At 39.7% G+C, this 27,634-nt stretch overlaps 1 protein-coding gene across 3 annotated transcripts in view; it reads right to left on the minus strand.

Moving 5' to 3' along the window:
• Positions 1-27,634, minus strand: part of FNDC3A (fibronectin type III domain containing 3A) — a 237,681-nt gene that overhangs the window by 50,606 nt on the left and 159,441 nt on the right. For 2 of the 3 annotated variants that reach the window (XM_063428709.1, XM_063428716.1), the window contains exons 4-8: positions 22,434-22,510; positions 14,323-14,557; positions 8,409-8,675; positions 6,249-6,307; positions 3,609-3,766 (exon numbers count right to left, since the gene is read on the minus strand). In XM_063428709.1, the coding sequence (XP_063284779.1) occupies positions 3,609-3,766; positions 6,249-6,307; positions 8,409-8,675; positions 14,323-14,557; positions 22,434-22,510 (796 nt within the window). Of the gene's footprint in view, positions 1-3,608; positions 3,767-6,248; positions 6,308-8,408; positions 8,676-14,322; positions 14,558-22,433; positions 22,511-26,245; positions 26,318-27,634 lie in introns of those variants that run through there. The other variant, XM_063428722.1, reaches the window with a different exon arrangement.

Here is a 27,634-nt window from a genome sequence, read left to right on the forward strand (position 1 = left end):
CCTGCATTGGGGGTTCCTACGAGCAGTTTTAAGCAAGTTTGATATCCCACCTGGCTTTGTGTCAGTTGTGAGGGCCCTCTATAGCGAGCCCTCAGCAAGGGTGCTCAATGCAGGGTTTCTGTCCGAGCCGTTCAAGCTCACGAATGGTACGAGACAGGGATGCCCCCTGTCCCCCCTGCTATATGTCTTAGCGCTAGAGCCGCTGGCGGTGAGGATACGCGACAATCCAGCGATACACGGTATAGAAATAGGGGGGAGGGAGTACAAAACTAACACAAAACTAAACTAACACAGCCACACATATCACTACCAAACCTACTGCAGGAAATAAAGAACTACGGGGAACAATCATACTATAAATTAAATGTCACAAAAACCCAAGCGATGGGGATAGGACTACCACACAGCTCTATAGAACACCTCAAGCTCTCATTCCCACTGGACTGGAGAGACGACCACCTCACATTCCTAGGTTTGAGAATCCCGAGAGACCCACAAGGCCTCCTGGAACTCAATTACGGAAGATTACACAGAGAATACAGTGACACACTGAAAAAATGGGAAAACACATACATGTCATGGGTGGGTAGATTAGTAGCGATTAAGATGATGTTACTGTCTAAATACCAATACTTACTTAGGACTCTGCAGATCCCCCTTCCCAATACGTACATAAAACGGATGCAAAATGTCATCACAAGTTTTGTATGGGCACACAAAAAAATAAGAGTAGCCACGACGATTCTAACTAAGACTGTGGACCAGGGAGGGCTGGGACTGCCAGACATGCGGACGTACTATAGAGCAGCAATAATATCCACGGCCCTACAGGCTCACGCAGCCGAAAACCCACCACAGTGGATAGAGATGGAATCGACCTGGACAAACCCCAAAGGCCTTAAATACCTCTTGTGGGTGCCGCACAACCGGCGAACACCGCTCCCAAACATGCCCACCACCACAGACACCCTGCTCAGAGTCTGGGACAAGGCTAAATCACAATTAGGGTACACAAATGCTTGGTCACTAGCCACCCCCATAATTAGCATCCATATAGCGCACCCCACCTTCGACCACCGCAAATGGATAGACAGGGGATGTACACTAGTTAAACACCTGTATAGTAAGGGACACATGAAACAATTCCCAGAACTACAATTAGAATACAACTTACCGCTAAACACGATATTCTCTTATATACAACTAAAAGGAATACTGGCAAACAACACCAACCCGAACACCCCGCCAAATGCAAGAAGAGTAGAACACGCATGTATGTCAATGACCATGCCCAAAAAAACACTTTCACTCATTTATGCAATACTTAATGATCCGAGCCAGCAAAAACAGGGTGACACCTTTAGAGCAGCATGGCACAAAGACATAGGCATGGAATTCTCAGACGACCAATGGTCCAGAGCCTTCACGGCTCATAAAGGCAGGTCTCGCTGCTCATCCCATCTAGAACTCATGCGCAAATTACAGTATAGATGGTACCTAGTGCCAACTAGATTGGCGCGCATATACCCTGACTCCCCCAAAACATGCTGGAGATGCTTAACAGAAGAGGGCACCATGCTCCACACGTGGTGGACTTGCCCGGCCATTAGGGAATACTGGAGGAGAGTAGAAGAGACGATACAGGGTGCACTACAAATCGAATTTAAGCTAAGACCGGAATGCGCCTTACTATTATTATTATTATTATTGCAATTTATATAGCGCCAACAGATTCCGTAGCGCTTTACAATATTATGAGAAGGGATTTAACTATAGATAGGACAATTACAAATAGACTTACAGGAACAATAGGTTGAAGAGGACCCTGCTCGATCGAGCTTACATTCATGACACTCGAAACCTACACAAAAACACAAGCCAGCCTAATGTTTCACATATTGATAGCGGCCACCCTCCTAATAGCAAGGAGATGGAAACAAACACAAACACCCAAACGGAATGACCTGATACAACAAGTATCACTTAACTTGACTTATGAAATAGGGACGAACCAGCAATCCCAAATAGCAAAACACATCATGCAAGCTAGACAAGAATGGGAGGTCTTTGTGGAGAAGCTAGGACTAGTGGATGTGTTTGAGTCATAAAAAAATAGATAATATTTAAAAAAAAAAAAAAAAAAGAAAGAAAGGGGAAAAACTCAATAGTAAGGGGTAATCGTGGCAACAGGAGGGATAAGAGGAGCGATGATACCGGAGAGGAAGGATAGAGGTTTACGGAACACACCCACTACTACACCTGATCCAGGGCACTGGAGAACTAGAACCCACACTGTATATAGTTGAGGGGATTCAAGCCTAAATACCACGAAGAACAACGAACACGGCAAGGTAGCCGGAAGTTTAGTAAATTCGAAGAAGGGCTCATGGAACTCCCCCTCCCCCCTACCCTTCTGTCTTCTACCCCGCCCACACCCCCATGTCAAAAACCCCATACACCCCCCCTCCCGGAACTACAAGCGACAGATACGTTCACTAACAAAAGAACGAGATTAGACATAGCAATTGGTGTAATTAACACAGTAATATCAAGTAGCTGCTAAAACTCAGTGAGAACAATGCAAAAGTGTACCACATTCGGGATAGATATCAGGTAGACTCAATAATCAGCAGCTGTCCCAAGGCAAATCAACGGACAAATCTTAACATGTATAATGTGACCTCTGTGTGTATATGTCCGATGCAACATGTATGATACCCTAGGAAATACTCCAAAATGCATAAAGTGTTGTGATGACTCTCATTGTCGAATAAAGCAATGTAAATTGCACCAACCATACTGTACATATTGTAACATTGTAATACTGTACCAAGTGAACCAAGTCGCTTACTAACGAATGCTAGCAATGAGAATTGTGAATCCCTTCCCCCCCATTTTTCTCTTCTGTATCCCTTGTTGAGAATTACGACAAAATAAAAATTGTCAAATTGAAAAAAAAAAAAAAGAAAAATATTTTTAGTGAGGACTGTTCTAAGTATATTGGAAACGAATTCAATATATGCAGTCGGGGATTGTAGTTCTTGTTCGAGGATGGTTCTAATGTTATTAATTACCTGTGTGTGGGGTAGACAATCAGGTAGACAATCGGTCTACCTGATCGGTCTACCTGACGGGCTGTCTAGGTATTTGTGGACCTTAGGTAGACTATAAAAAGTTGATGGTGTGGGTTGTTTCACCAGCATGAAATCAAATTCATTTTTGGTAATTAGATTCTCGACTAGAGCCTGGTTCAACATGGTTTTAATTTCGGCAAGAAATTGCATTGTAGGGTCGTGTTTTAACACTTGATAGGTCTCCCTGTCGTTTAGTAGTTTCTGTACCATCTGTATGTAGTTAGAATGATCCATAAGGACCACATTTCCACCCTTACCAGATGGCTTGATCACAAATTGATCATTCTCTTTAAGTTCTTTCAATGTTAATTTTTCTATTCTCGTGAGGTTACCAGTAAATTCTATAGATATAGTCCCTAGTTCGGCTTCTTCAATTTCCCTACACACCATATCTAGGAAGACCGCAATATTCTTGTAGTCTTTGGGAAACCACATAAAATCCCTAGGGAAGTCTCCTGGCCAACAGATACTTACGTATAAGCAACTTTGTATTTCCCATCTTTCCCGCTGTTTGAGATCAGAACTTCATACGTGTAAATATCAGGGGTGCTCGTCCCATCATTGTCCTCAGTGATCAGACTGGAAGGCGGTGACCATGACAGAACCGCGGTCCTTGCTTGAATGTCTGCTACCTGCAAAGAGACACCGAAAACGAAATGTAAAATAAAATAAGCTTTTTAAAACTCTTGTTCCAAAGAAACACACAGATAGACAAGAGATAGTGAAGCTAAAAATGTATGGAGGTGCCATGAATTGTGTGTGCCCCCTGCCCCTACTACACATGCAGGTTTGGAATGGTACTGTGAGGATTAGGGACAGTTACATAGTTCATGGGCAGGAGGAAACCGAAGGTGAACGACTGTAATAGTGAGAGGCTGGATATTAATAGTACAGGCCACTCCCACCAAACAAGGCTAACAAGTTGTCCTGAACACATACATCAAATGTTTGTGACAGGCTAAAAAGGTGTGGGGGAGTATTCATTTTAATTTTCATAAATACTTCACATAGAAAAAAAGAAAAGAAAAATGTATCATTAGCCTTTATTTTGCTCATATATATATATATTTACCAGTGGATCAGGCACTAAACATTCTACACAAGGTAAATATCAAAGGGTTTAGCTGCCAGGGAGTAAGGTTAAAAGATTTGTAGCAACAAAAGGTCACCCAACAAGAATTTGCCAAATAAGAAGTAACCTTAAAGGCACAATGCACTTTTTATTTCAATAGTCTATTGTTTTTAAAGAGTAACATACAGCAGTACAATGCAATGTTGCTGTCAAATATAATGACTCCATAATAAACCGAGAGAAGTACCTCCAACAAAGAGGTAAAGAGTACAACGAAGCAGAAAGAGAATGCAATTATCCTTTCAAAGAGTGTCTTTTACAGGGAGAAAATGAGCTTAAACAAACTAGGATCATGAAAACTATAAAAATGATTTACAGGGCCTCCCATAAAGCAGCATTTTGGCTAGTGTTTAAAAAGCTCAGCAGATAAGTGTTTTTTTTTTTTTTTTAATTGATAGTACTTGATCAACAGCTTGTAATAGTGATGCATATTATCCCTGGAAAACATGGTGATTTGTCATGTGTGTGATTATATATTTAAAAAAAAAATAAAAAAAAAAAAAATCATTTTTGCCCAGGTTAGGTGTAACAAAGCTTACACTAGGTGAGCTTTGAATTTGCTGGATCTTGCATGAATTGGCCCAAGCAGCATCCTTCTATGCATGTCCAGGCGAGTGCAGCCTCTTGGTTTTATATATTTATATTGGGAGTCCAGGTCAACTCCCTGTTTTTTCACCCTTCCCTGTCATAGGTGTCTCATTCCAGGGCCCCATTTAGCCTTGATCTGCAGTGAGTCCTAGTAAGGAAGTATTTCCCAAGTAAGTGGATTGATCTCATAAGAGCGGGCATTAGACTGTTAGAAAAGAACGTGCCAAGAATGGGGTACATTGACGTTGTGGCAGGCTTATGCAATGTGTGATCATATCCTGTAACTAACCCCCATTATTTTTGTCTATGTTATTAGGTGTTTTAAAATCTCTGAGATTTGAAATGGCTGTTTAGTAAATGGGCGAGTGTGCTGGATCTTGTATGTTGTATAAATTGTCCCCAGCAGCACCCTATAATGTATGCATGTTCAGGTGAGCACAGCCCTCTTCGTTTTCTCTGATTGACAATCTTAAAAATAAATAAATAGAATGTCAAACTGAAAATATACTTTCAAGTATACTCAAAATGTAATTAAAAATACATTACTTCATCAAAAAAGTATACCAAATGAACTATATCTTTGACCAAATTGTGAGATATAATCAAGAGTTTTACGTTACTTCTAAATCTTTGTGTTCACGCAGCTGAACTTTATGGAGACCTGTCAGAAGAAATCTGAAGACCAACACAATGTGCTTTGAGATGGACATTCATTAAGTAACTATTTTTGTCTGCCAACTATTTGTTAAATAATCCCAAAGCTGTAAATATAAAGCACTGTATGAGGAAATAGTGGCAACAATTTAAATGATGATAACCATCATTTGTTTATGGTATACAGCTGTTGATGGCTTCCTGAAGAAGTTACCACTACTTGAACAATGGTTTTAATGGTTTTATGATGCTTTTAGGGATAGAGATACTGGATTTTGACTTACAGACACAAGGAATGTAGCCTCAACTTGAACTCATCAGCTCCTATTTTTAACTCTGCTTGTGTCTGATGCCTCAATTCTAGAGCAATCTTACCAAACCAACTCCCTTTTACAAGCACTTTGACTTGTCTAACTAAACTCAAAACTTATATATTCTTCTTCAAGTGTCACCTGTGAGTCTGGGCAAACCATTCCAACACTCATCTTCTATCAGAAGAGATGGAATGGAAGCGGGCGAATGAAAATCACAGCCTTTTTAACACTAATTCTTCAGGATGGATGGATGGCACTGAAGCCTATCTGAGACGCTACAATAAATACGTAAGAAAGGAACTTTAGTTTATATAGCATTTCTTCTAAACCATTTTATAGTATCAATTGATTTATGGAAAATAAAAATTAATCTTCACTGAATTACATTTAATCCCTGAAAATAAATAAATAAGTCTAAAGACTTACCTCCGGTTTGGATATGTTTGAAAGTTGAGCTTCAAGTGCTTTTGTTTCTTCATCTTTTTCTTTAACATATATAAAAAAAAAAAAAAAAAGTAAATGAGACATAATTATTTGTGTAAATCTCTAAAAACACAATTTAAAGGGACACTATAGTAACCAAAACAAACACTGCTTAATGTATTTGTTCTTGTGAGTATAATAATTACCTGCAGACATTTGCATGTAAACACTGGCTTTTCAGAGAAAATGCAGTGTTTACATTGCTCCCTAAGGACACCTCCAGTGGCCACTCCTTACGGGAAAGCACTGGAAATTTTGATTTTGTAAGCAAGAAGACGGGTCAGGGGTGGGGCCTGCACTAGCAGACCCACGTGGCACTGGAACTAAGGTACGTTTTATTACCTTTTAAATCGGGTTTGGGCGGGGAGAAGAGAGCCACCTAAATGGTGGTTTTAACACTATAGGATCAGGAATATATGTATGTGTTCCAGAACCTACAGTGTTCCTTTAACATTTAGTGTTTTTTTGTTTGTTTGTTTTTATAACAGTGTCATGTTTAAACATCAAACTTATTAGTCTATACTACTAGCCAGGTCTTAAAACATTACTCACCATTGCAAACCATAGTATGATCACCAGGGCTTAATGGTCACTTACCAACGGCTAATGGAAATGTTGAACCCTGGATTAGATGGCTATCAGTTGATAAAAAGGACATGGGTGAGTTCTGAGACAAAACCATTATCTTATCACTGGTAACTGAATAGCATTCACCCCATAAAATTCAGTGGAAGAGATGCTAATGAATTACCAGAAAAATGTAACTTTGGTCACAGTAACCTGTCCCTAGACAGCAGTTTTACCTCACTGACCAATACATTCAGTTTCACAATATATTGACCAAGAATATTCTAATGAAATCTCTGATGCTTTTCTCCCTGTAAAGCTGTGCGTCTGAAACCATAAAAGCAGTGGCAGAAAAGGTCACCAAGTGAACCTTGTTCAGCAATCAAAATGTAACGTGCATTTTGAAAATAACTTTGATTTAGAAAAATAAGTAAGCTTTATTTTTTAAATTTAACTCTGGCTTTAAAGAACTTCCGTCAACCATAATATTTTTGTCGTGGTGCTATAACGAAATCTACAACAGACGGAGAACAAAGACCTCCATTATTTTGTGCTCAGATATGAAACAACATAAATAGCATTTTTTTTTTTTTTTTTTTACCAACACCTAGAGCAGGTTTAGGCAACCTTCTACACTCCAGATATTGTGGACTACTGCTGGAAAGCATGAGGTCCACAACACCTGGAGTGCTGAAGGCTGCATACCTCTGGCCTTGGGGTTTTCAGGGTCATATTTTTAGTCTTTTTACAGACAGTCTTTTTTATTTGAGAAATGAAGCATATCTAAGTTTTTGTCTCTTGAGTTTGCTGCTGGCAGGGAGGCGATACCACCTTTTAATCATTCAGTCAAAAAAAGTCCTCATTCACAATTACAATTTTACTACAATGCAATGTTGCTCCAAAACCGTATAACTTATACGTACGCATATATGCAAAAAATGTTCATGTTGAATATTATTTTAGACACACATGACTGTGGTTCGAACCTTAATATACAACACAAAAAATTGGAATATAATCTACATACTATGCCGACGGAACAAAGAACAAATATATGAGAAAGCACAATTTCGTATTACTTAAATTTCATTTACTTAAGATCTCATATAAAGGAGGAATAGTTAGAGCTATTCTGATAGCTAATTAAAGTTAGACGATGGATTTGTGCTATTTTTGTGTTCACATTTTTTATTTTATAATTCGCTTTGCATGCCTGGCTGTCCTGGCACTGCCAGAGCATAACATGTAAATAAATGTTATTCCCCATGGTGTCATACGTGTGAGCACAGTACTATTGATGGAATTCCCAAGCAAGTGTTTGCTTGTAATTGCTCTGCAGATGCCAGTATTTGCACGGTGCAAGGATGCCACCCTGAACATTGAAGTGAAGGCACTTGTGCTTTTATCTTCACTGTATTTACTGGGATGTGAAAAATGTAAAATGTATTCATCTATTGATAAAATTCTGTATTTTATGATCACCCCATCTCTCACATTATGCAGTGTTTTAGAACTGCATAATGCACATTCATGTACCTTGCAATTCTGCTTCCACTGGAGAGGATCCTTTTCCTTTGTGCTTGTTCTTTGATAGCCCTGTAGATATACCAACAGAATTCTGCCCTTTTATAAGTCCATTAGATTCACTTATTGGAGACGTGCTTTTCTTGGGTGAAAATGGGGGACTATTTATTTTATCTTTTTGGACCCCATGTCGGTCTTTCAATTTTTTCTGCAGTCGTTCGTGTATTTTGCTCGATCTTTCGTCTCTTAGGTTGGATCTCCCATGTGTAGAAAGAGAATCTAGAAGGATACACCAGAAAAGGCTGTGGGTAGTTACAGTTTTGGAGTATAAATGAAAACAAGCAATTTAAAATGAAAATTAAATACACACATTTTTATAAAAGACAGGGTGACTGGCAGACCATTTTTTTATTTCTCTATTTTTCCATCTTGACAAGGGTAGTTTCATAACATTGGCTACATGGCTTGTGCAAAAGCCTATTAATTTGCAACATATTTGAACACTGTTATACAATAGATAACTCATTGCATATCTGACATAACATTAGTAGTAGGTTTGTCTAGCTACTCGTCAAGGTTTTTTCCCATTTATTTGACTTAACAAAAGATATAATAACATATTATACGCTAAACTATATTATGCTATACGTCCTGTGTGTTCGTCTCGTCGACAACATTTCACCATTGGTACAGTGCAGTAGGGGTGCCTAATGTAGCAAGATTTTTCCCGTTGTTTCCCCCTTTAATAGGACGGGCTCTGTTTCCAACAGGACGGTGCACTTTTGGTGGTTATTGTTTATCACACTGTACATTAGCGGGTGGTGTCCTACATTATTTAGTTACTTTGAACCTAAAGTTATGGTATGGTAAAGATTTTGGTCCGGGGGGGGAACTCCGTCGCCCGTCCCTTATGCAATGTACTCGACCCGGCCCGGGGTCGTCTAATTCGCTGCTTATGTAAGGTTCGGTTCTCAGGCTCCCTCCCGGAGGATTGAATCGAGAAAAAAAAGTAACAGAACATAGAGTAGGAGAAAGTGTAGAGAGTTAGCTGGAAAAGAAAGGGGAGGAAGGGGGGGGGGGGGAGAGGGGAGGGGTTGTACGTCAGTCCCGTGCAGTATGGCATTGTGTGGGGTTCCCTAGTATATGTCCTAGTCCTCTGGGGGGGTCCTCAATTAGCTCCTACCCCTATTTCACGGGGGTCGGATGGAAGTCATTTCGTCGGAGTGTTGTTTTTTTTTTAATAATACAAACTGTGTGAACGATAAGGAAATAAAGGAGTTAAGTAGATACATTTTTTTTCAAAACAGTGTGGCGGCAAGATTGCTTTCATTTCCAAAAGCATTAAGCTGGTGCTGGATAAAAATGGTGATTAAAAAAAAGCCCCAAGAAAAACTGCCTAATGGTTGATTGGCACCTGCTACAGAGTTTAGAGTAATTTTAATCGTAGCGAGTTCTTTTCTTTTGCATTATATTGCCAGATTCACTGGGAAGTAAACTTCGTGTCAAGCACTGAACTGATCCGTGCAAAAAAAAATTAATAAAATACAACCTTCCCTAAAAAATATTCAGTAATTTGTATTTTTATATACATGGTATTAAGATATTTTTATTTTATATGCTAATAGTAACCATCAAAAATATTTCAAATACGTTTACAAAATGTTTTACTTCTCCAAAATAACAAATGAACAATGAATGATGATGTATTGCAAATGACCAAATAATTGTAAATTGGCAAAGATACGTTTCTACTGTAATAGTATGACTTCCCAATACATGTCAAGCAAGTACAATGTACACAAATACAAGCTGGTTAAAATAAATAAATTATATAATCCAATTAAAATTTTAATTGTATTGTTAATTTTAGGGGATGGATTTAATATAAAAAAAACAAACAAACAGATATTTAATAATTGAAGGCAAAATGCAATTTTCATTTGATTAATCGGTAATTTCCTGGTAATCTTTTTATTTTCTATCTTTTTTTTATACAAGTTGAGTAGTGGCAAATGAAGAAATGTTTCTCTGTAGTATACTCCTCCTAACTAACCTGTATTTGCAGGATGAGTTTGCTACCATGCCATAAAACAAATGTGTACTGTCCAATATATTTGATACAGATTTTGTGTATAATTTTTTATTGTGTTTGTATCCCCATCAGACATTGTATAAATTCAAGGGATATTGATATTAGTCTTTATACCATATATATCACATCATTCGTAATCAGATCACTAGGGTTACCTAACTTTGTCTTGTTTTACTTCGCCTCTTTCGATCAGTTGATTGCTTAGTCAGTATTTATATGCATAGGGCAGTGATGGCGAACCTTTTTGAGCCCGAGTGCCCAAACCGCAATACATGCCAACTTTTTTTCCTTAAAGTGCCAACACGGCAATTGCGTGTGTGTGTGGGGGGTGCGTGTGTGTGTGTGTGGGGTGCGTGTGTGTGTGTGTGGGGGGGGTGCTGTGTGTGTGTGTGTATGAGGGGTGCTGTGTGTGTGGGGGGGGGTGCTGTGTGTGTGGGGGGGTGCTGTGTGTGTGGGGGGGTGCTGTGTGTGTGTGGGGGGGTGGTGTGTGTGTGTGTGTGGGGGGTGGTGTGTGTGTGGGGGGGGTGGTGTGTGTGTGTGGGGGGGGTGGTGTGTGTGTGTGGGGGGGTGGTGTGTGTGGGGGGGGGGGTGGTGTGTGTGTGGGGGGGTGGTGGTGGTGTGTGTGTGTGTGTGGGGGGGTGGTGTGTGTGGGGGGGGGGTGGTGGTGTGTGTGTGTGTGGGTGGGGGGTAATGTGTGGGGGGTAGGGGTGCTGTGTGGGGGGTAGGGGTGCTGTGTGGGGGGTAGGGGTGCTGGGCGGGGGTAGAGGTACTGCTGGGGGGCTAGGGGTACTGTGTGTGGGGTAGGGGTACTTCTGGGGGGATAGGGGTACTGTTGTGGGGGTGGTAGGGGTACTGCTGTGGGGATAGGGGTACTGTTGGGGGGTGTCAGTATCCCCCCCTCCATCCCTCCTCCTAACCCCCTCCTTCTTAACTTTAATGGGGGTGGTAGGGGCACTGCTGGGGGGATACGGGTGCTGGGGGGTAGGGGTACTGTTGTGGGGGTGGTAGGGGTACTGTTGTGGGGGGGGGGAGGGGTACTGCTGGGGGTGGTAGGGGTACTGCTGGGGGGTAGGGGTACTGCTGGGGGGATAGGGGTGCTGGGGGGGTAGGGGTACTTTTGTGGGGGGTAGGGGTACTGCTGGGGGGAAGGGGTGGTAGGGGTACTGCTGGGGGGAAGGGGTGGTCGGGGTACTGCTGGGGGGATAGGGGTGCTTGGGGGGGTAGGGGTACGGGTGCTGGGTGTCAGTATCCCCCCTCCCTCCTTCTTACCTTTAATGAAGTAGGGAGGGGGGGGCGCGGCACAGCCATCCCTGGTGGTCCGGTGGTGGAAAGCAATGCAGGTTGAGGGATCTGTGAATCACCTCCCCTGTCGTCCCGCGCAATGCTGTGTGGAGCGTTGCCATGGTAACGCTCGGCAACGCTCCACACAGCATCGCGCGGGAGGACAGGGAAGCTGCATCACAGATCCCTCCCCTGCCTCCCGACCCGGAAGCAGAGTAGGCGCCTGCCGTTTCGGGCAGGCAGGTGCCCACTCTGCATTAATGGCGGACCTATGGCCGCATGCCAACAGAAAGGGCCCGGCGTGCCACCTGTGGCACGCGTGCCATAGGTTCGCCATCACTGGCATAGGGTATATGGCATTAGATGGCTTGATACAGTCTAGGAAACAGGTCAAAATATTTTTTCATTCCATTTGGAACAACAATTGTGAACTGTCCAATGATTTATCTTCTACATCTTGACTGCAGATCAGGAGTCAGCATGCACTTTGTACTTGTTACCCTTATGGAAAAGCGAGGGTTTGCAACATTTATTATTTATATAAGTGGGTAGAGCGCTGCATACCAGTAACAAACTGTTGCATAGGGCAGGAACCTCATTTTGTTGGCCAAATATCTGAATAAACTAAGCATGAGAGTTGTTCTTAGCTGCCTACTGCCTCCTGGCACAGGGAATAGAACACATACCCAAACTCTTACACTGATCAGCCACAACATTAAAACCACTGACATGTGAAGTGAATAACATTGATTATATTTTTTTACAATGGCACTTGTCAAGAGGTGGGAAGCAGGAAAAATGGGCAAGCCAAAAAGATATGAGTGACTTTTACAAGGGGCCAATAGTTACGGCTAGACAAATGGGTCAGAGCATCTTCAAAAACAGCAAGTCTTGTGGGATTTCCTGGTATGCAGTGGTTCGTATTTACCAAAAGTGGTGCAAGGAAGGAAAACCGGTGAACCAGTGTCAAAATCAAGAGTGCCCTAAGGCTCACTGATGCATATGGAGAGTGAAAGCTAGCCCATCGGGTCCAATCCCACAAAGGAATTACTGTAGCAAAATGTGCTGAAAAAGTTAATGCTGGCCATGATAGAAACATGTCTGAACACACAGTGCATCGCAGTTTGTCGTATATGGGGCTGCGTAGCAACAGATCTGTCAGAGTGCCCATGATGATTCTGTCCACTGCCAAAGCTCTTTCAATGGGGACCTGAGCATTAGAACTGAACTGTGGAGCAATGGAAAAGGTTTTCTGGTATGATGAATCATGTTTTCTTTTAGATCACCTAGATGGCCAGATGCATGGAAAGTCTTTTACATGGAGAAGAGATGGCAGCAGGATGCAGTATGGGAAGAAGGCAGTCCGGTGGAGGCAGTATTCTGCTCTTGGCATTGTTCTCCTTGGAAACCTTGGGTCTTGGTTTGACACATACAATCTACCTAGAGTTTGTTGTAGAGCACGTTCACCTCTTTAGGGCAATGGAGGTTTCCTGATTGCAGTGTCCTATTTCTGCAGGATAAAACACCTAGCCACACTGCAGAAATTGTTCATGAATTCTTTGATGAACAGAACAGAGTTTAAGGTGTTGCCTTGGCCTTCAAATTCCCCATATCACAATTCAATTGAGAATCTGTGGGATATGCTGAAACAACAAATCCGATCCATGGAGGCCCCAACTCATAACTTGCAGGACTTAAAGGAGAGGCTGCTAATGTCTTGAAGCCAGATACCATAGGACACATTAAAAGGGCTTGTGGAGTCCATGCCTCGATGCATCAGAGCGGTTTTGGCAGCACGAGGGGGACCTACACAATATTAGCAAGGTGGTTTTAATGTTGTTGCTGATCACTGTATAAGTATAGGCATTTGGTATTTAGAGGACAAGGTGTCCTGCTAAAAGATTCTTCCTGCTACCCTAAAAACTCTGACCGTCTACTCCCAAGTTGTTTTTTTTTTTTAAATCTGCTACAAACTGTGTGCAGAGAGATTTCTTGATAATATTATCTTTGTTACCCGTGGCTTGTTAAACTACGGCACCCTAAGTCATTAATTTCTGATGTACTATGGGTCATTACTTTATAATGACCCATACTTGATATAAATATTTCAGACCATAAACAAAAATTACATATTTTAAAAAACTAAGTTTGTGGTCAGTTACATCAGAAAACCCAAGTGATATGGGACTCCTTATTAGATGGCAACGTTAAAAAAAATGAATCTAATGATCTTCATAATTTGTGATATAGGAGTGGATAAGAACCTACACTTCTGGAATGCTTCAGTGATGGTATTGACACCCTAATTATTATTATTTTTTTATTGTTGGAGAGTGAGCCTTCTAAATAGCTCTACACAAATACTAACATTGTAATGTGTTTATCCTCTTGTATTTGCCAGAAATGGACACTCCTTATATGAAAGAGATGACCACATCCATTTTGGTCAATATGATTGTGCTTACTAATTCCTCACTGAACTGAATGACCAGTCACTTCCACATGCCAAGAACATTAGGACATATGATTGTAATTTAAACTTATGTCACTTACCCAGATCTCCATATACCTGTGCCGGGTGATATTGTGGAGTATACTGGGAGGCCATATCTCCTGCACCAGTCACTGGTGAGTAGATATGTCGAGGTGGTGGAGGCATCATAGTTGGAAGAGGAATGAAGCTGGGCAGCGGAGGAGGCGGCCTGTGTATGACAGCATGGCCACTTGTGTGAAACTCTGGAGTATGGGGAACCACTATTACTCTGCGCACACCATTGTCCTCAATCACCTATGATGAAAAAAAGGACAAAAAAAAACAAAAACAAAATTTAGGTACAGGTATTTTCTTTGTACTAAGGACTTTCTGTGACATTATCTTGTTAATGTACAAAGCCTATAAATGGAGTATGGGGGGCACCTCCACTAAGGAATTTAATTGAGGATGGTCTTAATGTGTACAAATAATGTTTCTACATTGAATATTGCAATATAAATATTAAAAGTATGTAAATAAGTAGCTTAAACTGTAAAAAATATAAAAGGATTGAGGCATATATTAGTACAGAAGCATTCAGAACTTGTCTGACCAGTTTCTGAGACAACAAGAACATTGTTTTAAACATAGCAACAATAGGGGTTATACACAAATAATTTTGAGTACTTGAAATAGGGTAATCACCTGAATACATTAATATTTCATTAAGTAGAATGGAGCATCTACCCTCTTGAAAACCTGACCCAACAAAAGGTTTTTCTATACATACACAAACACAAACATTATAGAATGTAGCATAGTGTATATCCCAAATAAGAATGATTAATTTCTATTATTTGCTATTAAACAGTCTCTGGCTTTAAGTCACATTTTCAGTAGGAAATCTGTTGTAGAATAGCCGACCTCATAGCCACAACTTTAGTCACTACTACTAAAGCAAAAGTGTCCCTCTTTGCCAGCTTGAAATGTTGGGAGGTATAGTGTATTAAGTTGCAAACCTCACAAAAAATAAGTAAATAAAAACCTCGTAAATATTTGAAATTAGAGCAACTTTGAAAATGTCTATGGTGTGAAATGATGGCGTTGAAAGGCCATCTGCCTGCTCTCTCCAATTTGAAGGCAATGTTTTCCACAGTATCTGACAAGCGTGTGTGCGCGCGTGCGCACACACACACACACACACACACGCACACAAACAAACCAAAAAATAAACAAACAAGAAAAAAAACCTAGCAGGGTTTCTCTTGGTTCTCCTGAGCTAAGCCATGCATGTAAGGCTAGCTCATTGGACAAGCGTCAACTGATCACTCTCGGCCAATTAGCTAAGCCCAGGGCTTAGTTCAGACAAAAAGCTTATGGCTCTTAATCAACAGTAGCAGAGGTGGCTAGCAGGGCTCAGCAGACTCCATGCACTACTTATAAAGGGGATGGGGCACCATAACCATGACATCGAGATGTGGTGGTTATGGTACTCTGAGTGTTGCTTTAACATCAGGGATGCTGAAATCTATTTCAGATGGCAACAATCAGATGTGCTGCTTTAAAATATACAAACATTGCACAAGGACAGCAAATGTTAAATCAAAATGGGAACAAGTCCATTTTAAAAGGTAAATTGCTGTGAAATGTCTAGATACATTAGAAGCATTGTATCTTGAATAGAATCCAAACACGCTGTATAAATAGGCGCAGGGCACGGATAATGCATACCCTTTGACCTTCCAAGCTTTTAGATCTGTAATAATTACTCTAGTAGGGAAATGTAAACACAGCTGTGAGAATAATTGCAGACTTAACAAAAAGTGAGAGTGCGGCTCAAACCAAAGGTTCGGTTTCAATAAGTCTTGACTCTGTAGAAACATCTCTTTGACTAATGAGAACTGTAAATCTAGCCTTATACATTTTTCTTCTTCTAAATATACCATTGCAAACTGAAGGTGGTGGGGCTAAAGTCTTTCAGTTTACAGATGCCAACGCAGTGTATGCAGTATTTGCATTGATCACTGCCTGCCACCACGACCAAAGCATCAATCTTAAATCTCTGTGTGTCTGTGCGTGTCAAAATGAATGTTAGCGCACAGTGTTTGCCAAACGTTCTCCCCTATTCCACGCCTTTTTGTGAAATGGTGATTCGCAAGGTTGTGTCCGTTGGGAAAATTAGTAAGTACCCTTATTGAATGGGTGTTATGTACCTCATATATAAAATTGTACACTAGATTTTGGATATATGTACCACGATATCTCCTCCACCTTCAACCAGCACATCAGGTAGAACTTGTAGAGTTCAATACATCAGGCTACAAGTCCTACCAGTTCATGGTATAGATATTATAGTGCAGTAAAAAAAAAAAAACCTCAACACAAATATTAATTCAATCTACACAGATTCTCACATCATACCCCAATTGAACTTACACCTGTAGCAATGGTGTGAAAGTGGTGTGCTTATGGTACAGAGACTTCCCAGTGTACTTTGGGAGCACGATCCTATCTTCACCTACACGTTCGTTACAAGTGATATTATACCCCTGTGCACATGCAAGGAGCATGTATGAAGACACACTAGGCCAGTTTATGAAACTGCTAGCCAGCTAATACAAATTCAGCATTGTTTATTATATATAAAGTAGAAATAACACTGTATGGTGTGCCTTATGCAGGTTTTACTTTGATAAGGTTTGTCCGATTTGAGCAAACTCTTCTATTAAAGATTAACCAAACTCTCTTTCCTGCATGGATCAAAGGTGAGGCACAGGCAGTGTTATAGAGCTATTTTGAAGCAGTTATTAAATAAGCAGGCATTTTAGATTTCAGTTTCCGGATACGTAGGACATCAAAGTTCAAACATTCATATAACATATGTCTTTACTACGTGGAAGGCAGCATGTGTAACTGTTTTCCTAATACTATAGTGCTCCTGTCCCTAGTAAGTAGAAAATAAATAAATGATTTAATTGCCCTCTTTTCAGTGCCATGGCTCCCTGGGGGCTGATCACCTGTCCACCTCCGGTGATTTGAGGGAGGAGGCATGACCTGGAGCACATGCGTGGCAAGCTTCACATGTACATTAATGCTCCCCCATAGGAGAACATTGAATTCAATACTTTTCCTATGGGTTTTCGCATCACATGACAAATTTGACTCAGTCAGTGCAGAGAAGGCACTTTTAGTGGCTGTCAGGAAGAGAGCCACTAAAAGGTGGACTTAAACGGCAATGTTTTACACTGCAGGGTTAAAAAGGACAGGACACTGCACCTAAACCACTTCACTGAGATGAAGCAGTCTGGGTGACTGTAGTGTCCCTTTGAAATACTGGAAAGGGCATTCGCACAGCATGTACTGTAGCCACGGGTGTGTGAATTAATCGTCTCCTAATATGTCGCAAAGTAGCTTCACAACTCAAACTTCTGCAGGTCAGAGATATTCACAGATCTCCTAAGAAGAACAATGAGATTAGGACTGATTGGAAAACTCTGCCATTTTAGGCCCATGGAGAAGCAAATAGTGAAATTAAGCTGCACTTTTAATTCTTTATAAAATAAATTTTTAACACATTATAAAATCTTAAATCATGGATTGTCAGCACGAGTTATATTTAGGGACCTGATTAACAGATTGGACTATCCTTTTAAATACTGCACACCGTTTAACTCGCGCTATCCTTTTAAATACTGCACACCGTTTAACTCGCGCTATCCTTTTAAATACTGCACACCGTTTAACTCGCGCTATCCTTTTAAATACTGCATATTATTCAACTCGTACTATCCTTTTAAATACGGCATACCGTTCAACTCGCGCTATCCTTTTAAATACGGCATACCGTTCAACTCGCGCTATCCTTTTAAATACGGCATACCGTTCAACTCGCACTATCCTTTTAAATACGGCATACCGTTCAACTCGCACTATCCTTTTAAAAACAGCATACCGCTCAACTCGCACTATCCTTTTAAATACTGTACACCGTTTAACTTGAGCTTGTACTATCCTTTTAAATACTGTATCGTTCTAAAAAAAAATCTAGCTTTTAGAATTTTATAAGATTGAGTAAACAGATCATAAACTTGTCATGTCACCAGTGTGCATTTTAAAGGACAATTGTCATCGGAGCATAACTCTTTATTCTTAACTCCCTGTTCATATCTTGCGAAAAGCTATATTTTTATGTATTCTTTCCATATAAGCTTTAAAGGACCACTCTAGGCACCCAGACGACTTCAGCTTAATGAAGTGGTCTGGGTGCCAGGTACCTCTAGGATTAACCCTTTTTTTTTATAAACATAGCAGTTTCAGAGAAACTGCTATGTTTATAATGAGGGTTAATCCAGCCTCCAAATCCTCTAGTGGCTGTCTCATTGACAGCCGCTAGAGGCGCTTGCGTGCTTCTCACTGTGAAAATCACAGTGAGAGCACGCAAGCGTCCATAGGAAAGCATTGTAAATGCTTTCCTATGCGACCGGCTGAATGCGAGCGCGGCTGCTGCCGCGCATGCGCATTCAGCCGATGACGTCGCGATCAAGATGGAGAGGAGGAGGAAAGCTCCCCGCCCGGCGCTGGAAAAAGAGGTAAGTTTAACCCCTTCCTCTCTCCAGAGCCCGGCGGGAGGGGGTCCCTGAGGGTGGGGGCACCCTCAGGGTACTCTAGTGCCAGGAAAACGAGTATGTTTTCCTGGCACTAGAGTGGTCCTTTAATACAACATTAGCTTCTAATATGGCCAGGAGTATCCTGGCCACCGCAATACCTTGATAATGGGGCAAATTGCTTGGTACTGGCCTGGCGCCTTTTTTGGGTCCCTGCTGGGCTCTAGGGCTCCCTGGTGGTCTGGTGATGCGCTTCCAGCTTTTGCAGAGCTGCAGAAGCAGGAAACCACTGCTATTTTTTGGCCGAGAGTGTCAACTGACTGCAATGAAACGTGCACAGAATTAATCTTAGCCAGCCTGGAACTCTAGTTCTAGGCTGGCTGATGACACTCCAATGACGCTGCCGGAGGTGGAGTTACCTAGCGTTATATAATCATATAGCAAAAAGCTGCACATACACTGAAGTGGTCATTGTGCTTGGAGAAACACAGTCTCTTCTCCTTTCAAAATTCACTAAAAGCATAAACAGAACTACTGTCTTTCATCACCACTTCTGTGCTAATTTTAGGTCAACCTGGCTAACATGATTAAAATATTGCGGAAAATGTAAATACCACAAAATATGAATATACCTATATTGTTATTTTTCTGGATCCCCTTTTAGGTTTGTTTTTTGTGTGCTGCGAATCGTATAATCTGTGTTTGCTTGAAGCTACATATGCCTTAAAGGAGCACTATAGGGTCAGGAACACAAACATGTATTCCTGACCTTACAGTGTTAAAACCACCATCTTGCCTCTCTAAATATAGTAAAATCTTACTTGTATTCAAGTCTGAAGCTGCTACATTTGCCTGTGAACTGCCTCTGTCTGCTGACATCATCAGAAGTGGTGGTCTGAGCCAATCACAATGCTTCCCACAGGTTTGGCTGAGACTGACAAGGAGGCAGATCAGGGGCAAAGCCAGCATGATTCAAACACAGCCTTGGCCAATCAGTATCTCCTCATAGAGATGAATTTAATCAAGGCATCTCTATGAGCAAAGTCCAGTGTGGAGACATTGAATGGCAAAGCTGCACACTAGGCATGACTGCCCCAGGAAGCACCTCTGAGGAGTGGCCAGTGAAGTTATCACTAGGCTGAAATGTAAACACTGCATTTTCTCTGAAAAGACTGTTTACAGCAAAAAGCCTGAAGGTAATGATTCTACTCACCAGAACAAATGCAATAAGCTGTAGTTGTTCTGGTTACTATAGTGTCCCTTCAATCAGGATCTAAAAGAACAGTAACCTTTATGGACCTGATTAACAGATTTTTGATGCAGGAAACTACCCAAACTACCATTTCTGGATACAACGTGTATATTATCTCCCTTTTATGGAACACATTTGGAAACATCCAGATTTGGGGTGGGATTTTGGCTTATCTTAGATCGAAAACTGAACTAAATGTATTAAAGAATTACCTTTTTTTCAGATTAGTATTACTGTAACCTAGCTTTTAAAATAATAATTCTATGACTGTGCGTCAATTAAATTCTACAACCTATATGAGGATTTAGAGAGCAGGTTTACAATTTGTAGTTAAGTAGAGAAAATACGTATTGGTAGAGTGTGAATAAACTCAATGAGTCACACTGGAGAAATTATATTTTAGTCAACACAATGCTGTATCCAAGGACCACAGACAGTGTGGAAAAGATATGTATTTGCACAGATAAGGACTGTCTGCTTAATCAGGATGATGACATCTTTATTGCGGTTTTTGTTATTGAATAATGTCCTTATTAAAATACCGCAATAGACTTGTACATAGCACAGAGCTATTCTAGTCATGAATTTATTTTTGATTTTCACAAACTACCGTAATGATCTGGTTTGGAAAATAAATTAAAATGTATTTTTAAATAAGAAGGCTCATATTATGCATTACTACTCCATAGCAGCAAATACGGCTAAGTCAAACATTTCAAAAGGAATTAAAAAAAAAAAAATCTTACAATGGAGCTTGATATCTATAGAACATGTATCAAACCATTCAGCACACTCCATAATTTAGATTACCTTAGTCTCATAGTAATATTCTGCTTTCTTTGCTATCCCTCAGATAAGAATAGGGATTTCTGTTTTCTGATGTATATAATACTAATTATTATATATTTTGTATTGTGCTTTGTTTGTTTTATTAGTAGTCTTGGTTGATTCTTCGTTTTCCCTTTGTATCCCTCCCTCTCCTCTAAGAATTTGGAGTTTGTTTAACCTTAGCTCTAGTGTCCAGAGTAGATGTTTGATGTTCTCACTGTGTCTCGTTGACGAGTGTACATTGTCCATTTTTCTACTACCTGCCTCTGTGTGCCTGTCCAGGCATTGCTTCATTCCATTTTCTGACCTCAATTGACCAGACGTTGGTAGCGCAAGAGGTTTCAGAATTGACTGGTAAATGAGACATAGCTGAAATTTCACTGTCTTTTCTGTGTTTTGTGAGCAATAGTAAGAGAAAGTTTAGGTATTCAGATGAAACTTGTTGAAGGAAAAACTCCTGTGGTTGATGAAACATTCAGACATCGAAAGCCATTTCAGTTCTCATTCTGACCTTGCCATAATATCCAATGAGAGTCTAGGATAGGGAGCTCCTTGTGGCCATTCAAGGGCCCCTGCTAGAGGAAAAACTAAGGCAGAGATTATACACTTTCTTGTAGCTCTACCAATGGACTTCAGACACTACAACCACTTCAACAAGATGAAGCAGTTAAAGTGCCTATAGTGTCCTTTTAATTACAGGTATTCCAGAGGCGACCTCGAGATTTTAGCCACAACTAAGGATATCTTGCAGAAGCAGGTACCAAAATTATTATGGATTGGCCTCGAAGCTTTGGTTACATTGGTTCCTGGAACAGAATTAGGATATGAGAGACGAATGTTTGGGATGCAAGGTTTTCGATTGCGTTTGAGAAAGGGAAAGAATACTGTTTAATTATCCCTAACACGAACGTGCTGTTCTCCTATGTCTTGTCTTATTTTAAAGAGTGTCGGTTGTCAAAGCCCTAGATTTATCACACACACATTTTTCTCCAGGAGTACATTTTCAAATTATACCAAAACTAATTTCAAATGTGTATTTTATCATTATTTTCAAGAGAATGAAAATATCTGTATAGTTTAATGTCTAAAGGAAGAAAAAATAAAAAATAAAAATTAATATGAAATGAAAACAACCTGCTTTATTCAAAGTTACTAATTTCCTATATGGGTTACACTTATGTTTTCTGGCAAGGGTTAAATAAGAATTACCTCAACCAACTAACCTACCCCCGACATTTATGATTTATGTTTTTTCAGCCCAAAAGCATTTATTACTATATAGTATTACGATTCTATAAACTATAGACTGTGCTGATTGGTTGATATGAAGTTTGGTTGCAACTTTTTAAATCCATTCTAACTTTGATTTACGAATTTACCAATGTTTGCTGCTCTGGAGTAGAAAAGAGAGAATGATAAATAATACACGCTCCCCCCATCTTTAATAAAATAATATTTTCCTTCACCACGTTAGGAAACTATTACATTTAGCTGTATGTGAACATACCTGTTGCGCATACCCCGGAGGCAGATATATCTGGGGCACAGAGCCATTCGGTGACATCATTGGAACATCAGCAGGGCCTGCAAAGAATGTCAAAGAAACAATATTAAAAATACTTGATACTCAACATTTTAAACACACGTACACATTCACAAAACTGCAAATCACACATATTGCAAAGGGAATGAAAGTCAACAGCAAAGCATTCACAATGAACACAAAGAAAGTGAACTGGAATTTTAGCACAGACATGAAGATGAATTGTACTCTATGAACTGATGATGGAATAAAATCTATGTGGACCAAAAGGTTGGCTTGCATCTACTTGTAAAAGTTTCTATCTGTATGGACTTAAGGTGTTTGCGTTTACGTAGCATTGAGCAATTTCCAGTTACATAGCATCCGTAACTTTGTGTCTATTAGGATTTAATTAAGTTTTATCTAGCTTTGAAGAAGAAATGCCATTCATGAGTAACGACAAACCGGACAATTAATTACTCATTACTTGTAGAGTTTTGCATAAATTCTTACAACAATTTCTTCATCCAATTTTACTAATATCACAACCATTAGAGACATTTGACTAATAGCGAAAAGACATACAAATGAAGACATGTTAACACATTTATATGTGTAAACTCAAAGTGCACTGGCTTCTAAATATTTTAGAAAATAAAAAGGCACGTCAAATATCAAAATAAAAAAATATGAAAAAAACAAAAAAAATCTGATGAATACTTTTGAACACAAACAATGATACATTGTTTTTAATAGATTGAACTATATTTTTATCCAGCGTATTGTTAGAGTATTAAGTTGGATCGCGACATGCTAATGGAGGAACACAGGATCTCTCTATTCACATATAAGCCAATTGAAATTAAAGTAAAATATTAATGATTCATAACTATATCCTCTATGTTCAAGAGCAATATTCAGACATTAAAATATCAACTATTGGCTCCATAAATATGTAAGATAGGCATATAATGAACATTCTTCGAGGTCAATGAAGAATACTGCACACAAATGTTTTAAAAAAATAAAAATGCAAGTTTATGCCAGTCACAGACAGTCACTATAACTTACTGTGAGGGTTAATGTGAAAAGGATTCTTCTGGGTAAATTTTTGGTCAAACAGTTGGACAGAAACCAGTTCTCTCCCACCATTCAAAGACCAGTCCTCGGCTGCCTTTCAGATAATGTCAAAGTTGTACTTCCATATTTACATTATCAAAACTGTCACCATGTGACCCAAAGAGCACAGGGACAAAGCATCCCAGCGCACAAGTAATATCCTTATCAAATGTATAACGTAGCAGTGAATGTGGAATGGGTGGAAGCATCCAAAAAAACCTGGCACAATGTCAATGTAGTATGGTGCTTAGAATGTTCCTCATAGGTTTCAGCAGTCGTACTATAAAAGTCAGAGGTTTTGACTACTGGCTGAAACTGGTGTTTTATTTCCACCCCAATGATTAAATATTCAACAAATAATATTCTTTAAATATTTGAAAACTGAGCACACAAATTAAAATGCACAAAACAAATCGATAATGTTCGTATAGTGACCGTTCGTCTTGGGTCCCTGACCCAAATAAATTTGATGAAAACATTTGCTTAAATAATCACTCTGCTACCACAGCATTTCCTAGTTCTGGCCCCACAGACATAACCCAGTGCTGTATGTGTATAACATACATAACTATATGTGTAGATCGGTATAAGAACACGGACACTGCCATTCATGTGGTGGATGCATGTCTGATTCTGGTTTAAGAGGGCAAATTTTATCCCATAATTCCTTGTCCTGCATAGAATTATAGGATAAATAATTTATCCCCAAAGAGCAGTTCAAATGATCACATTCTATTTTTGAAGTGCTCTTTAAACTGATAGCAGTCATACCACATTTAATTAAGTGAATTGTGTTTTAGAGCCGCAAACCAGCCTGTGGCATGGCTCTCTCTCCGGGGATGAGAACCTTCCCAAGTGGGTGTACAGTAAGTGCAACCTGCACGCACAATAAATACAAAATTGACACTGGCAACGAAGGACTAGGTGTGCCAGGCTGCTTGACTGATTGCCCAAGCACGCTATCCAGTAGCGGCAGCAATTTTAATTCCAATCTAAAAAAAAAAATGTTATGGTTATTTCTAAATAGAGAGACCACCGTGAATGGCTCCACTAGCATCAATTTGGGGCAGCATTCCCAACCACTTACTTCAAAAGTCCTTCTTTCAAGGACGTAAAGAGGATATTTGAAGATTGTTTTAATTCACATGGATGAAATAAAGAATCCCTACCTGAAGGTGACCTTGTCATCTACATATCTGTGGATGACCGGTCCATTGGAAGACGTATACACGTTCACAAGAAGGAAACTGAAAGACAAGCTAATCTAATGAGATCGCTTCTTCAATCCCCAAATCACATACACACAGAATACATTTTTATAGATATTCAATGTCCTTAAGCATCTGCAACCAGTCTTGTTAAGCTACTCATACACATGGCACAGATCTGCTATTCAGTTACCAGACTATGGCATAGCCCCGTGTAGTTCCGATTAACCTTGTTTAACTCCAAAATGCTACTTTATAATATAAAGTAATTAACCAGGAAAAGTACATTTAGCTTTCCACTTCTTTCCAAGTTTGTCCTTGTGTGTAGATCCTACTATTATTACCCAACGTAATGGATCTAATTGTATCGATCCTGGAAAAATAAAAGACTGAAAGTTGATCATAATGGTAATAGAAGATATTGTAGCTGGAGCTTATTATCAATTTCCACATGAACAATATATAGAGGACACATTATAATTATTATAAACAAAGGACAAAAATATATTTAATGAATAAACATATTCAGTTCAGTATATATAAAAAAAAATACTGTAGAAAAATAATTATAAAATGTAAATCCACTTTCAACCCATACAAAAAAATAAACAAATTCAAAACAATCTAAGGCTAAATCCAGTAGCAGACTGTAGCATTGCTTAGAATATACTACAACCTGGCACTATGTGCATTAACTAGAGGGAATAACAAAGCCCACTTGCACTAATGATCCCCCCACCCCATTTTTAACAAATGAAGAGTACATAAAGAGTACATAAATGTGACATAAATGTGACAATAATCCATGGCAATGGATTCAATGCATTTTAATTACAATCTGATTTCGTTCAGCAATGATGTCAGCAGTTCAAGGGTTAAACAGAAGCTGTCACAATAATGGGAAAGGTAATACCCCACCCTCCAATACCCAGGGGTGAGACCTGACATTTAACTGCATTTGTTAAGTCTACACTGCAGACAGGCTGAAAATAATGTCATTTTATTTTTTTTTTGATCCTCTGCCTCTCCCCCCCCATTCTCCATTTAAATAGATATCAGCACAGGGCTGAGTGATTCAGCAAGTGGGTGAATGAGTCAGAAGACACAAAGCTCGGTATAACATTAGCAGCATTCATCTATACATCCTATCTCAGCCATTGCCCCCGAACACTTGCTAACAGCTGGCGTCTGCATCTGTAAACACAGCAGATCCATAGAAAAGAGATATGCTCCTTCCATATTATGCTTCGGTAGCAGACCCATGTTACACAAGCAGCAGATATGATTAGATATCATGAAATCACACACTGAATCAAAAAACAATAACCATGATTTGCATTTCCCACCTGCCATATGGAAGCTATAAATATTACTAGCATTTCCTCATCATGCACAGAGCATTACTGGGGCAATGCTTTACATGTGTGCTTGTGCACACAGGTTTGTATGTACATATTGTGCAGTCCTTACCACTCATGCCTGAGTAATAGTAAACAGCTGTGACACAAGACGGGTCCAGGGAATGTAGGAAATACGCTAGAAGGTAATGCTGGATTAAGGAAAGCAAGCCTGTGTACCACATGACCAAGTCACATGACCTACTGTAAAGGGAGAGACAGCAGTTGTTTTAAACCGGAAAGCACATCTAGATTATCAGCGTTCTAAACAATTGCTGCAAACAGCCATGCATATGTGCAGGTATATCATCTTCTTGTGAAAACCTGGATGGTACAGTAATATAAAACCGTCCTGGGAGACAGAATAAATAGGATATGCAGATAAAGTGCAATACAGAGGATAAGACAAACAATACAACTGGTAAGGTGTATGAAGTCCCCACCCGAGGCTAAAGAAATATGAATAAAATAGCAAAGAACTCTGCTACTGAAGCAACCAGGAACAGGAGATAGGTGGTGTAATAGAATACAGACAGTTTAAATAATAAAAAAAAAAAATACCCATTAAATGTCTGTATGTTCAAAGTGCAATAGTGATTTAACAAATCATAAAAATCACTGAATAGTAAGAAAAAAGGATTGGCAGTAGTTAGCCACAGTATCAATAGACCTGTCAAGCTGTATTCGTGCTTATGGTACATATTGGACTACAGCCTAATACTATAACAATTCAGCTTATTTAGGAAGTCAGACTTTTCACCATAGTAAGGGTAACTTCTATAATTTTTATCAAGCTGATACATTGTTTTAACACACAGACAGTAATTAATTGACTCTCGCAGAAACAACCTCAGAGTGGAGATCTTTGGCCATTTTAATACTGTCACTGCCAATCCTTTTTTTCTTACTATTCAGGGATTTTTAGGATTTGTTAAATCACTATTGCACTTTGAACATACAGACATTTAGTGGATATTCCCCCTTTTTTCTGTCTAAATGGTCAGTATTCTATTATACCTATCTCCTATTCCTGATTGCTTTAATAGCAGAGTTCTTTGCTATTTTATCCATATAACTAGAACTCTAATGTATGTACAGATACACAAACCAAAAAGAACAAAATTTATGTATTTCCCCCCCCCCCCCCCAAACACAGGGCATTATAAATTATAGTGCTATTGTATGTGGCAACACAGTATTGGTTCCACATCCACAATGCTTTTTCAATGGTTAAAATTGTCATTGTTTTACATTAAATTTAAAAAAAATTTTCTCTTTTTTCCACAACTTTTCTACACAAATTTGAATGAAAAGTCGGATGGGTAATTTTTGGCACTCCAAATGCTGTATACAACTGCTTATAATACTGTGCTCTGCCAGACCCTTTTGACTTGCCACAGGCTGTCTGTGTGTGAATCTTTATACTAAGACAGACCAGCACAGCTTGGCAAAATTCAAATGG

The sequence above is a fragment of the Pelobates fuscus genome, chromosome 1 (genome assembly GCF_036172605.1).
Source record: "Pelobates fuscus isolate aPelFus1 chromosome 1, aPelFus1.pri, whole genome shotgun sequence".
Lineage (NCBI taxonomy): Eukaryota > Metazoa > Chordata > Amphibia > Anura > Pelobatidae > Pelobates > Pelobates fuscus.